Source organism: Borostomias antarcticus (assembly GCF_949987555.1).
Source record: "Borostomias antarcticus genome assembly, chromosome: 22".
Classification (NCBI taxonomy): Eukaryota; Metazoa; Chordata; class Actinopteri; order Stomiiformes; family Stomiidae; genus Borostomias; species Borostomias antarcticus.
This window is the reverse complement of record NC_140255.1, coordinates 16,218,958-16,232,845: the sequence shown is the minus strand read 5'-3', so window position 1 is coordinate 16,232,845 and position 13,888 is coordinate 16,218,958. Positions and strand designations below refer to the sequence as shown.

Below are 13,888 nucleotides of genomic sequence, written 5' to 3'. Positions count from 1 at the left end.
TACACTTTCTATTCTTTTCTATTCTATTCTACAGTGGGCTCAAAAAGGTTTTCTCTTATCAGCGCAAGGGACTGGCCAATGTCTTCCTTGATCTCTTTGTTGCAATGGAGAAGAACCAGACTACTTGGTCCCATGGAAATGACTGGTACTTGTGGATTTAGACAAGAGCAAATTTATAACTCTGCAGGCCACAATGTCCGGGAGAATATTGCACTCAAATCATTGCATTTTGAAAATATAGTAAAATGTGTGATTTCTGAAAGTGTAGAGTGGATCTGATGCTGGGTCATTTTCACAGGCACAATGACCTCTGTGTTAATACCTTCCAACTCTGACACCCTGAGATAACAGGGTTGATCTTCTACTCTGCAGCTCTATACAGCTTGATGATATAACAGGGTTGATCTTCTACTCTGCGGCTCTATACAGCTTGATGATATAACAGGGTTGATCTTCTACTCTGCAGATCTATACAGCTTGATGATATAACAGGGTTGATCTTCTACTCTGCAGATCTATACAGCTTGATGATATAACAGGGTTGATCTTCTACTCTGCAGCTCTATACAGCCTGATGATATAACAGGGTTGATCTTCTACTCTGCAGCTCTATACAGCTTGATGATATAACAGGGTTGATCTTCTACTCTGCAGCTCTATACAGCCTGATGATATAACAGGGTTGATCTTCTACTCTGCAGCAAGCTAGATACTACTATATATATATATATATATATATATATATATATATATATATATTTGAAACGTTGTGGATTATCTTATCACAATCACATATCTGAGTCTACACATTTTATAATATAAATGATAGATGATTACATTATACATGAATGAGGCTGCAATATGACCACAACAAGAACTGGTCATTTTCTCATTCACATCACACGTTTTGATGCAGGTTGTGATGTGTGCAGCTAATGATGAGGCAGCCTACATGAGAAGTCAACAGCCAGGAGAAGAACATCTCTCTCAAAGTCACCAAGACCAAGGAGCTGATGGTAGACTACAGGAAGAGAGGAGGGAGGGGAGGCTGGACCCCATGACCATCAGTGGGTCTACTGTAGAGAGAGTCAGCAACTACAAGGTCCTCTGGGTCCATATCACTGAGGACCTGACCTGGGATGTTCACGCCAGCCATGTGATGAAAAAGGCACAGCTAAATGCCTCCTCCACCTCATAAGACTGAAAAGGTTTGTCATGGAGCCCAGGATTCTATGGGCCTTCTACAGAGGCCCAACTGAGAGCATCTTGACTGGGAACATCACAGCGTGGTATGGGAACTGCTCTGTCCTCAACTGCAAAGCACTGCAGAGGGTGGTGCAGACTGCCCAACACAACAGTGGATGTAAGCTTTCCTCCATCCAGGAGTTATACCACAGTTGGAGTTCCAGCAAAGCCCGCAGGATCATCAAACACCCCGGCCACCCCGACCACAGCCTGTTTCAGCTGCTGCTGCTGCCTGGCTAACGGTATCACAGCCCCAAGGCCCCGACCTGCAGGCTCCAGGACGGCTTTCTCCATCAGCAGCCAGGCTCTTGAACAATCGACACTAATGGCCTGTTGCCTGCCTGCCTGTGACATATATACACACATACACACACACACTCAGACTCTGTAGACTCAGACTGTGAACACGCACACACACACATACATACATACATACACACACACACACACACACACACACACACACACACACACACACACACACACACACACACACATACACACACACACACACTAATTGTATTGCATATTACGATATTGTTATATAGAATTGAACTGTTCTTTTTCATTATGATTATTATGATTATTATGATTATTATCCTCTTGTACCATACCATACCAGACCATACCATATCATACCATACCAAGTTGACCAAAGTGCTGTACAAGTCAAACAACAATAACACACAAAGAGCACATAGTAAAACATACGCAGTATGTCACATGAAAAAGGACAAGTCTCTTAGGCCATGTCAGGAAAACGCAAAAGAATATAAGTGTGTTTTGAGGCGTGATTGAAACACCTGCAGAGTGGGGGCCTGTCTAACATGCAGAGGCAGCTCGTTCCAGAGCTTAGGGGCTGCCACTACGAAAGCCCGATCCCCCCTGAGCTTCAGCCTGGATTTGGGGACAACCAGGAGAAGCTGATCAGAGGACCTGAGGGACCTTGAAGGAACATAAGGTTCCAGCAGTTCCGAGAGGTAGATGGGTGCCAAGCCATTTAGGCACTTAAAAGTAAACAGCAACATTTAAAAATCAATCCTAAAACGCACAGGAAGCTGGTGGAGCGAAGCCAGTACCGGGGTAATGTGCTCTGGCTTACGTGTACCAGTTAGCAAGCGAGCGGTAGCGCTCTGGACTAACTGCAGGCGAGAGAGTAACATTATTGTTCTGTTGTTGCTGCAATTCTGAGGAGCCTTCCTTCCTTCCTTCCTTCCTTCCTTCCTTCCTTCCATCCATCCATGCTACCTAACTACCTTCCTTCCTTCCATCCATGCTACCTAACTACCTTCCTTCCATCCATCCATGCTACCTAACTACCTTCCTTCCTTCCATCCATGCTACCTAACTACCTTTCTTCCTTCCACAACCACACACACACACACACTGTACACTTTACTCCTACGGGTTCATTCAGAGCATGGTGGAGAGAGGGGAAACCCTATTAAAACTCTTATTCCAAACCCAAATGTGTCACAAATGGAGGTCAATGATGTCTTGACTACGAGGCACAAACCTGCCATGGAGGAGACTGGGGAATAATCTCCCAGCTCCCGGCAGGCTGAGAGAGAGAGAGAGAGAGAGAGAGAGAGAGAGAGAGAGAGCGCGGAGGTGGGTTAGCTGGCAGGCGCGTCGTTTGTCACAGGCTACACAGTATTAGCAAGCGTGACAGTTCAAAGACAAGGCTGTCAGCTCTTATGCAATGTTACCTTGAGAACGGGCTTGTGTGTGCAGTGGTGGCGAGGCCTGTTCCCAGCAGAGGGGCTGTGGAGACGTCCTGGATCCCTGGAGGGGGGCTGCATAATTCAGGCGTGGGGAGCAGGCTGAGCCAGCAATTCCGGGTTCGACTCTGTGCATTCCTGCACCAGGTCTAGTACACCCACGTCTAGTTCAGCTTAGCAGGCTTACGCAAGCGCAGGATAAATAAACAGAAAACCACGATGAGGTGAAATTAAAGCTGATTGTTCCTAGATAATATGGTTCAAATCAGTCGCTTGTTCCGATGTGTGGGGTCAGCAGAAGCCGTGCAGGGCGAACACGGTCCAGCCGTGTGGCCAATGGCGTCTGCTTTTGTTTTGTTGTTAGAGAGCGCTTCGGATTAGCTCGCAGCTAACATACATCCCTACTGTACAGTAGATCCTCTTACGGCTCGCGTTCCCCTTCTCAGCTCTCCAGGCCTTCAGGGGGATGACACGTCGTACACCCGCCGTGCTAACCAGCTACCGCTACGTTAAAGTAAACTACTTTGAATTCATGGTAAATGATAAATGGACTGCACTTATATAGCGCAGTCCATTTAAGTACTTATCCAAAGTACTTTACAATGATGGGCTCTCATTCACCCATTCACACACCAATGGCGGCAGCTGCCATGCAAGCTGCTAGCCTGCTCATTGGGAGCAATTTGGGGTTCAGTGTCTTGCCCAAGAACACTTCGACATGTCGTCTGGAGTAGCCGGTATTAGAACGTTCGACCCTACGACCATTGGACAACCTGAGCTACAGCCGCCCATTCATGTCATCATACGCTTCAGCTAATGTATCTGCAAACACAATACCGTACAGTAGCGAACTACTAATTGCCCAGAGGTTACAAACGCTACTGCAATGCAACTAAATCCCAAATACAGTATAGACTATCATCATGCAGACTAGTTCAACCATGATACAGGCGCATGTTGATCAAATGCGTTCACTGTCACTGGTGCCACCCTCTCGCCGTGCCCATGACATCACTCCAGTTTCCCGGGTCTCTCAGAGCGAGCAGCTCGTATATCAGTCAGACCGTGGGGGCGGCATGGGCAGCGGAGTGGGGTGATTGGCCCAGAGGGCAGCGCGCCAACAGGGCCGCTGATGCAGGCGTGAGAGAGGCTGCCTGCGTCACACGCCAGCTCTGCCAATCAGCAGAGTCCTGGACGGAGCTGTCTGTGGAACAGGAAAGAGAGAGAGAGAGAGACAGAGAGAGAGGGGGGATGGAGAGAAGGATGGAGAGAGAGAGAGGAATGGAGAGACAGAAGGGAGAGAAAAGAGAGAAAGAGACCTACACCACCGCACACAGCGCTCAGAAAAGCTCTGTCGCAGTTTTGAGTGGGTGAGGCTTCACCAGAGAGAGAGAGAGAGAGAGAGAGAGAGAGAGAGAGAGGGACAGCAGATCTGCTATCAATCAACACCCAGCCAGCTACCGGGCGTTACATCACACAGACAAACCTACAGGACAACATGCAGCCTAAATAAATTCTGTAGAGATGAAGGTAGAGAGAGCGAGAAAGAAAGAGAGAGAGAGAGAGAGAGGGAGAATATAGCACTTTGGCTTTAGCACTAGATTATATTCTCTTAGTCACTTGTTTGGAGAGGAGAGTTCTTGTGAGTTCTATTGAGTTGTAGTACACTGACTACCTACGTTAGATGTAATTATTGGATCAAAGCTAAATGACTAATGTAAAGTAAAAATGTAAGGAATACACACACACGGATGGAGAGAGAGAGGAAGAAGGAGAGGAAGGTGGAGTTGAGGGAGAGAGAGAGAGAGGGGGTGAAGAGATGGACACACAAACACAGATGGAGAGAGAGGGAGGGAGGGAGGAGTAGAGTAAGATAAGTATTAGATAGCAGTTTAATATCTGGCTTGTTGGCTGGTCTGTCTGTCGGCATCAGTGTGCCCGGTGCTTTGTTTCAATCCATACTTCGAGCCTGGATAGAAACAATATGAAGACGAGATATTGTATGTCCAGTGTATCCCCCCCACCCCATGACATTCTGGGACTAGGTTAACCCAAATAACAGACCTCCGTATTGATCATGGTATGATGACAACATTGTAGCGGTAGTGTCATGATGTTACTGTCCCTTCAAAACCACCAAACTCGCCAACAGATTGGATAGGAAGGGCCCCGATGCAGCACAGAGCAGCCAAGGGGACAGATCATCCCCAGAGACAGGATGTGATGTCATGTCCTGAAGTAAAGAGGGAGGCAGGAATGGAAAGGCAGTCATTTCTAACTGAGAGCAGAGCTTTCAAACAGCTAGGGGCAACCATTAGTCCAGAGATGAGTGGAGAGAGAGGGAGAAAGAGAGAGAGAGAGAGAGAGTGGGTGTGAGAGAGAGAGGGACAGAGAGAAAAGGACAGACAGGAAGAGAGAGGGAGTGAGGGAACAGAAGGAGGGAGAGAGGTGTCCTTGCTACCTGCTGCTATCCTCTTCCCTCACACTCACCCAGAGCAAAGCAATCACTCACACTGTCCTCAGACACACTTTGGATAGATGACTCCCAGCACGCACGCACGCACACGCGCACACGCACACACACACACTCGGTGGAGGGGTGTAGCATGGGCCAACTTACTCGTCCTTGTCCTCGTCCTTGTCCACATACACACAAATTTGAATGACTTTATTTGTGTTCACATAATTCAACAAAACAAACACTAATAGATGTGGAAGCATTGGACACTAACTGACTTCCACACATTACATCACTTAGCAGAGAGTATATACTATAGATACAAGAAGCAACGTCTCCTCCATATGACGACTACCAATTATCACAGACAATGAACAGAATTTTGCCAGTGCTTTAGCTTTTGGTTTGGGCATTCCTGCCATCTGTAGGCACCTCATGACTAGTCTGTGGACATTTCCTAGGCTACCAAATATAAACACCAGTAGTTTATTTATACCCAAGCTGTATGATCGCATCTTTGAGCGGTTGATATTTTAACACCTTGGTAAGGAAAGCCTCTTCCAGACTATGATCAAATGTACAGCCTACTTCCAAAATGGTGACTTCTCTACTGTCCTCATCGACAACAACAGCATCTGGTGTTTTAGCTGTAACATTTGAAAATACATTGTGTTCTCTATTACACAGGTTGAACATGGAAGATAAAACACGACTGAAGAGTGAACATATGGGATTATGCCCTTAACTAACAGGTCAACAATTTTGCAGTACACCACAGCAAGTATTAGGAGAGTAGATATTGTAGTACAGCCAGTATTAGGAGAGTATTACTGTAGTACAGCCAGTATTAGGAGAGTATTACTGTAGAACAGCCAGTATTAGGAGAGTATTACTGTAGTACAGACAGTATTAGGAGAGTAGATATGGCTTTGCTGTTAGCCCTGTAGGCATTTCTACATAATTACATGGCACTTCCACTCTGACATCATCATTGTGCTCCTGCAGAAGGACGAGGATCTTTCTCTGACATCATCATCATGCTCCTGCAGAAGGAGGAGGAGGAGCTGTCTGACATCATCGTGCTCCTGCACACCTACTAACACACACATGCACACGCACACACACACGTCTACCTGTACACAAACAAACAGGGCCAGTGAGTGGCGTGCTGATAAATCCAGTAATGTGGACTAATATCATTGACTGTATTACTAGTCCTTCCTCCTGTTCACACAGCACAGTCATAACCAACACAGCCACATCCACAACTGCATGAATGAAAACAAGTTCCTCTCTCTCTCTCTCTCTCTCTCTCTCTCTCTCTCTCTCTCTCTCACACACACACACACACACGCTGCTCATGCTCACTCTTGCCTGACCTGGCACGGCTCACTGTCAGGTGGGTTGTGTGTGTGTGTGTGTGTGTGTGTGTGTGTGTGTACGTGTGTGTTTGAGAGAGAGAGTGGGGGGGGGGTATTAACACACAACCACCTGTCAGTACGAGTACAGGGGAGGAAAGGTGATATCAGGCGAAAAAGGGAGGAGGAGGTGGGTGTATGGATGGAGATGGATGGAGAGAAGAAGGAGGGAGTGAGAGAGTGGGGGAGAGGAGAGGAGAGGAGGACTTGTGGCGTGAGGTCTTGGTCCTGATGGACTGCAGCCTCCTGTCGGAGGGGAGTGGTTCAAAGAGACTGGCCGAGGTGGGAGCGGTCGGTCGCAATCCAAGGAAGAGATGGAGTTGTGAGTAGTCTCAGTAGAGATGGAGGGAGTGACAGGTAGGAGGAGAGGAGAGGGGGAGGCCTGAGTACTGTCATTAGAGATGGAGGGAGTGGGAGAGAGGGAGAGGAGGAGAGGAGAGGAGGGAGGAGGAGATGGAAGTTCTGAGTACTGTTATTAGCCCACGCTAGACCAGCTAAGGAAGTTCCATCTTCATCAGTGTTGGTCTTTAAGTTCCCTCCTCTCCCCCTCTCTCTCTTCCTCCTCTCCTCTTCTCCCTCTCTCTTCCTCCTGTCCTGCTATCTCTATCTGTTCTCTTGCTATCTCTCTGTCTCTCATTGTTCTCCTGCTTCCTCTCTCTCTCTTCCACCTCTCCACCTCTCCTCTTCTCCATCTCCCTTCCTCCTGTCCTACTATCTCTCTGTTCTCTTACCCTTACTCTGTCTCTCTCTCTCATTGTTCTCTCTCTCTTCCTCCTCTCATGCTATCTCTCTCTCCTTTTGTTCTCCAGAAATATCCCAGGGTGAGATGAGTGGGTGGGCAAGAGAGAGAGAGAGAGAGGATGAGTGGGTGAGAGAAAGAGAGAGAAAGAGAGAGAGAGAGGGGATGAGTGGGTGGGTGAAAGAGAGGATGAGAGAGAAACTGGGAGAGAGAGGGGGGAGGGAGAGAGAGAGAGGTGGTGGTAACAGGAGATGTTGGAGGAGCAGAGGGAGAGGTCCATCATTTATCTGACAAAGCCTGGTAGAATTCACCAGAGAGAGGGGTGGTTCAGAACACTAGAACACTAGAACCCTGACCAGTACCATGACTAGCAATATCACCAGTCACTAGAACACTGACCAGTACCAAGACCAGCATTATCTCCAGTCACTAGAACACTGACCAGTACCAAGACCAGCATTATCTCCAGCCACTAGAACACTGACCAGTAACAAGACTAGCATTATCTCCAGCCACTAGAACACTGACCAGTACCAAGACCAGCATTATCTCCAGCCACTAGAACACTGACCAGTAACAAGACTAGCATTATCTCCAGCCACTAGAACACTGACCAGTACCAAGACCAGCATTATCTCCACTCACTAGAACACTGACCAGTACCAAGACTAGCAATATCTCCAGTCACTAGAACACTGACCAGTACCAAGACTAGCAATATCTCCAGTCACTAGAACACTGACCAGTACCAAGACTAGCAATATCTCCAGTCACTAGAACACTGACCAGTACCAAGACTAGCAATATCTCCAGTCACTAGAACACTGACCAGTACCATGACTAGCATTATCTCCAGTCACTAGAACACTGACCAGTACCAAGACTAGCATTATCTCCAGTCACTACAACAGATAGGGGGCAGAGGGGTGGTTAGAGTCAGTTAGAGTCTCACAAGAGGTAAACTGCAAATATTACTGGGGAGCAGAATGTCAGATCATCACGTCAGCTCACAGTGCTAGGGTGTGGTATGACGCAGGGTGGTAGCTCCCTACCTGGGTCAAGGTGACCCAGAGCTGCACAGGAGCAGAGACCTGAATCAAAATAAAAGCATCTGACATTTACTAGTCAAGAACCATGACAAGCATGATCTCCAGTCACTGGAACACTGACCAGTACCATGGCAAGCGTGATCTCGTCACTAGATCACTGACCAGTCCAGTACAATGACTAGCATGATCTCCAGTCACTAGAACACTGACTAGTACATTGACTAGCATGATCTCCAGTCACTAGTACACTGACCAGTCCAGTACCTTGACTAGCATGATCTCCAGTCACTAGTACACTGACCATGACTAGCATGACATCCCTAGCAGATTTGTGGTGGCTCTTCAACTGGCCAGACACCTTCAGTACACACTGGGACATTTTTCTAGGTTTTAGCACCAGGTAGGAAACTGTCAGAAATTGTCAGACCTGAATTTCTATGAAAAAAACAACCACCTCTGCCCGTTCCCCATCCTCCACCAAGGACCCTGCCCCTGAACCCAGGACCCCCCCTCTTTCAAACACAAAACAACCAGCTCACCTTGGTCAGCCTCCCAGGAAACAGAAAAACTGCACCATAGTGAGGACGATCCACACCGTAGGAAAGGAGAAAATACAGAGAGGAGAGAATGCTGAGAAGAGAAGAAATGGATGAGAGAGAGGGAGGGGAGAGAGAGAGAGAGAGAGAGAGAGAGAGAGAGAGAGAGAGAGAGAGGTGAAGAATAGCCCAGACAGAGAGAGATCTCTCCCCAGTCTGAGCAGCCAGGAAGACAACACCAGGTGTCAAGCAGCATACATACACACACTGTCACTAAAGCGTGCATGTACACACACACACACGCACACACACGCACACACACACTCCTCCTCTCTCCCCTCCTCTTCTCATGCTTTTGCTAGCAGCAATAACTCCTCCTCATCATCATCCTCTCTCTTTCTCTCCCTCTCTCTCTCTCTGTCCCTCTCTCATCCAGGACAGAATTCCTTAACCCTATCTGAGCCACAGTTTCTTTTTCTAATGGTTTACGGTGTGTGCTCGTCAAGTACTGCAGATTAGATTCAATAAATGTGTGTGTGTGTGTTTGTGTGTGTGTGTGTGTGTGTGTGTGTGTGTGTGTGTGTGTGTGTGTGTGTGCGCGTGCGTGTGTATGTGCGTGTGTATCATATGAACCACCTTATCACCATTCTGCTAGGAGTAAGATCTACTGTATACTAGTCTCTTCTATTGCTTGCTCTATTTGTGATTCATACGACTCCTATATTGAATAACAATAAGCTTAAGTGCCTTAACCTTAACACTCACCTTATCCTTCAAAAGACAACTATAAAAATCCTACTGTACAGTATTAACTGAGCATTGGGCTTCGTCGACTCAAAGGAGTTCGAACACACTCCTATTCTCCCTTGTCTGTTGCTGGGTCTATTTCTGTGACCATGTCATCCCTCCCGCCACCCTTATCTGGGCTCAGGTGGTATGGAATGACTCCTCATAATCACACACACTTTCACACATCAGCTATGAACACGAGACTGCAGTCAACATGTCAGCTCCATGGTACATGGACTGGGGGGCACGGACAATGTGAGATGACCCTAGGGTTGCAAAGGGGTGGAAAATTTCCGGTAAATTTCCAGAAACTTTCCTGAAATTTACCATGTGAAGTTAAGCCTGAGAATTTTGGAAATTTTATCTTTTTTGTAGCCTATAACAGCTTTTTTTCAACTATTTTTTATTTTATTTTATATACTTATTTTAGGATTTTATTCCATTTTCATCCAATTTGGTAGCCAATTGACCCTGACCTAGTGTTCAATTACCCCCTACTAATTGTAGGGGGTTGTGTGACGAGGATTCGTCACACAACCCGGTTGAAAGGGAGGGACAACGCCTTGACTCTCTCAACTTGCAACCGTAATTTCAACACCAGACAGGGTTGCTGTTGTGTGACAAACTCTCAAGCCGAGATTAAACTAACCACCCTCAGGGAGCGGCGGCCAAATAGGCCCCTCCCTCTAGGATCCGGCCATACTCTGATCTGGCGAGACCATCGGTTCACATCACAGGGTCTCTGGACATCAATAATACAAGTATTCCATCCATCTACAAGGGACAGATGCCTTCTCAGCATCTCTGCAGTGGTTGTCAGTATTCCCAGTGATAGGTCAGTGTTAGATCAGTACTGTGACAGTGTTAGGTTAGTGTTAGGTCAGTACTGTGTTAGTGTTAGGTCAGTGTTAGGTCAGTGCTGTGCCCGTGTTAGGTCAGTGTTAGGTCAGTGTCAGGCTGCATGCTTCTCTCTACTCCAGCAGGCTTGCTTCATTAGGCCCTGATGAGGACCAGAGGACACCCTGTAACCTGACTGGCTGGACCCTCCGTTCCTGGACCAACCAGGACGGCTCTGAATGCATCCTAGAGACTATCCTGGGTCCGTCCCCCCATGAGTAGATCAGTGGTGTGAGTGGGTGAGTGGATGGATGGACAGTAAGGCAGGCCAGCAAGCCACCACACCAGCTCCCCACCTCACACTGCCACTACTCAACCAGACCATTCAGACCGTATCTGAGAGATTGGTGGATATGAGAGCATCTGTGTTCACAAATCAGTTCAGTTCACATCTGCTTGACATCTGATTACCTGATTACCTATCTGATTAGGTATATAGTGTGCTAGGACTGAAGTGCGCTGCAGGTGAAAAACTGATTCACTCCCCTAATAGATGGTTGAGTTCTTAGTTCTCCTTCACTTGAAAATATACGACACTGATGAAAATAATGAGATTTCCTTTTTAGTTGTAGTCTATGTGATTTGATAAGAATGACAGTAGCCATTATTAACTAGACACCATTGTTTGTATTGTGGCATGTGTCTGGTAACGGGGCAGGCTCCCTCTGTCCCTTCATGATGGAACGAGCTCAGCTGGCACATCGGTCACAGTTGGCGAGCAGAAGACTGATTGCGAGGGGATTTCAAGCAGCGTCGCCGTTAGCATGACTGGCGAAAAAGGAACAGGGTTCTCATCGTGTCTCAAACCACTGTCCCACCGGTTCTCCCTCTTGTCTTGTCTGCAGAACCAGACGGGCGCATTGTGATTCACCACACGGGGCACTGGCATTTTAAATCTTCTTATCTTCTTACTCTGACTTCAAAAGGCTGGAAGCAGAGTGGAAGAATGTCAGAAGTGTCCCTGGAAGATATGCCTGGGGGGGTAGTTTTTGTACCTCAGCTGGAGCTGAGGCAGGCATGTCCCTGCATAGGAATATGGCGATCGTTACTGACTGGCAATGACCCCTGACGGCGGTGGCCTGGCATGTCAGGCAATGTTGTTGCACGCCAGTCCTTGGGCTGTCCTTGTAGAGGCAGCATGAACAGCGGGGCTCCAGTCTGTTTGTGTGTGTGTGTGTGTGTGTGTGTGTGTGTGTGTGTGTGTGTGTGTGTGTGTGTGTGGGTGGTGTGTGAAGCAGACAGTAGGTCTACAGAAAATGTGGGCTATACTCGAGGGACTACCAGCAAAATAACAGCGCAGAACAAAGTACTAAAGGGCCCTCCCAGCTTTGTCACACACACACACGTACACACGTACACATGTACACACACACACACACACACACACACGCATGCATACACTCAATGCCTCACGGAGTTGAAGCTTGGAGGACAGTGGCCCATCTGCAGTTTGTACTGTAAGCGTCTGAGTTTGTTCCAGTCCAGGTCTCAGCCTGGAAGTGAGACAGGTGACTGGATAAGACTGGATCTGTCCACTCCCAGAAGACCTCTTGTTGACCATTCTACTCTGACCTCTAGTTGACCACTCTACTCACACATCTAGTTGACCACTCTACTCACACATCTAGTTGACCACTCTACTCAGTAGACCTCTAGTTGACCACTCTACTCAGTAGACCTCTAGTTGACCACTCTACTCACACATCTAGTTGACCACTCTACTCAGTAGACCTCTAGTTGACCACTCTACTCTCAGTAGACCTCTAGTTGACCACTCTACTCCCATTAGACCTCTAGTTGACCACTCTACTCTCAGTAGACCTCTAGTTGACCACTCTACTCACACATCTAGTTGACCACTCTACTCACACCTCTGGTTGATCATTCTACTCACACATCTAGTTGACCACTCTACTCAGTAGACCTCTGGTTGACCACTCTACTCCCAGTAGACCTCTAGTTGACCACTCTTCTCCCAGCAGACACCAGCATTACATGGCGCTGTTCCCAGACCAGTTTCACAGCACTGGAACCTCATCAGTCCCTGAGTTCCATAATATTAAATACTTCCAGAATAAACAGATCAAAGACACCACATGTGTGATGCCTACAGATGACATACTGTTATTCTTTGATCGGCGCAAATAAAAGTACACCTACAGCAATCTGACCTTGTCTCTGGGTCATGGTTTTATCCGGGAAGTAGGACCTAAAAAGGTGGCATGAACCAAGACCGTTTTTCCCACCATCAATGAGAACGTGGCTGAGAGTGGCCCAGTGCTCAGGGCCCTGTGTTGGGATTCACTATTCCAGTTCACTGCTGCACAAAGGTACTAGAAGGCACTAGAAGGCCTCCTGAAGTGTTACAAATGAAGTTCCAGGGGGGACCTGTTTTGTACGACTTTTTCACGCAGAGCTCTCCGGCTCTCTGTGTGGCTCCCACTCCCGCTCTGTGTGGCTCGAAGGATAATTAGTTAAGAGTTGAATGAGGAAACTTCACCCGCACCAATGAAAATGCACATGAAGTATCATTGGCCCTGGAATCGTGAATTGTGAAAGATGCGTGGGTGAATTTGGCAGTCAGGTTAGTGTTAGAGCGCTCCTGGACTCCGTCAGCATTCTGACAGACTGGTGAGTCACACCTTTGGCGGCGAGAAGCAGAGGTCCGGACTCACCACCATTCCGAGTCTTGCGGTGGGACTTCCCACCCGTGAGCAGCATCTTCAGGCTGTTCCTGAACATGGCCGACGCCGACTGCTGGGGCTACGGAGAAAGCTGTTGAGAGAAAGAGTGACGAGAGAAAAAAAGGTGTTTCAAACACACATCAAAGCAACTGTAGCTGCGTTCGTCATTTTTACTGCTGAGAGCTGCAGACAGTGAAGTGAGAACAATTCTCTTTACAGATCGCATCAACATTTTTGGATCGGATCCAGTCCTCCTCACCTCTATCATTCCTCCCTCCCTCCTACTCCCCCTCCTCCTCCCACCCCCTCCCTCCTACTCTGCCCGGCCCCTCCCTCCTACTGCCCCTGACAC

At 47.7% G+C, this 13,888-nt stretch overlaps 1 protein-coding gene across 1 annotated transcript in view; it reads right to left on the bottom strand.

Annotated features, from left to right (window-relative positions):
- tanc2b (tetratricopeptide repeat, ankyrin repeat and coiled-coil containing 2b) overlaps nucleotides 1-13,594 on the bottom strand; it is a gene marked incomplete at both ends in the record, with an annotated part of 78,886 nt that extends 65,292 nt beyond the window's left edge. Inside the window, one exon of the mRNA XM_084456526.1 lies at nucleotides 13,528-13,594. Coding sequence (XP_084312652.1) covers nucleotides 13,528-13,594 — 67 coding nt within the window. The remainder of the gene's footprint in view (nucleotides 1-13,527) is intronic.
- Between the last annotated feature and the right edge of the window lie 294 nt (nucleotides 13,595-13,888).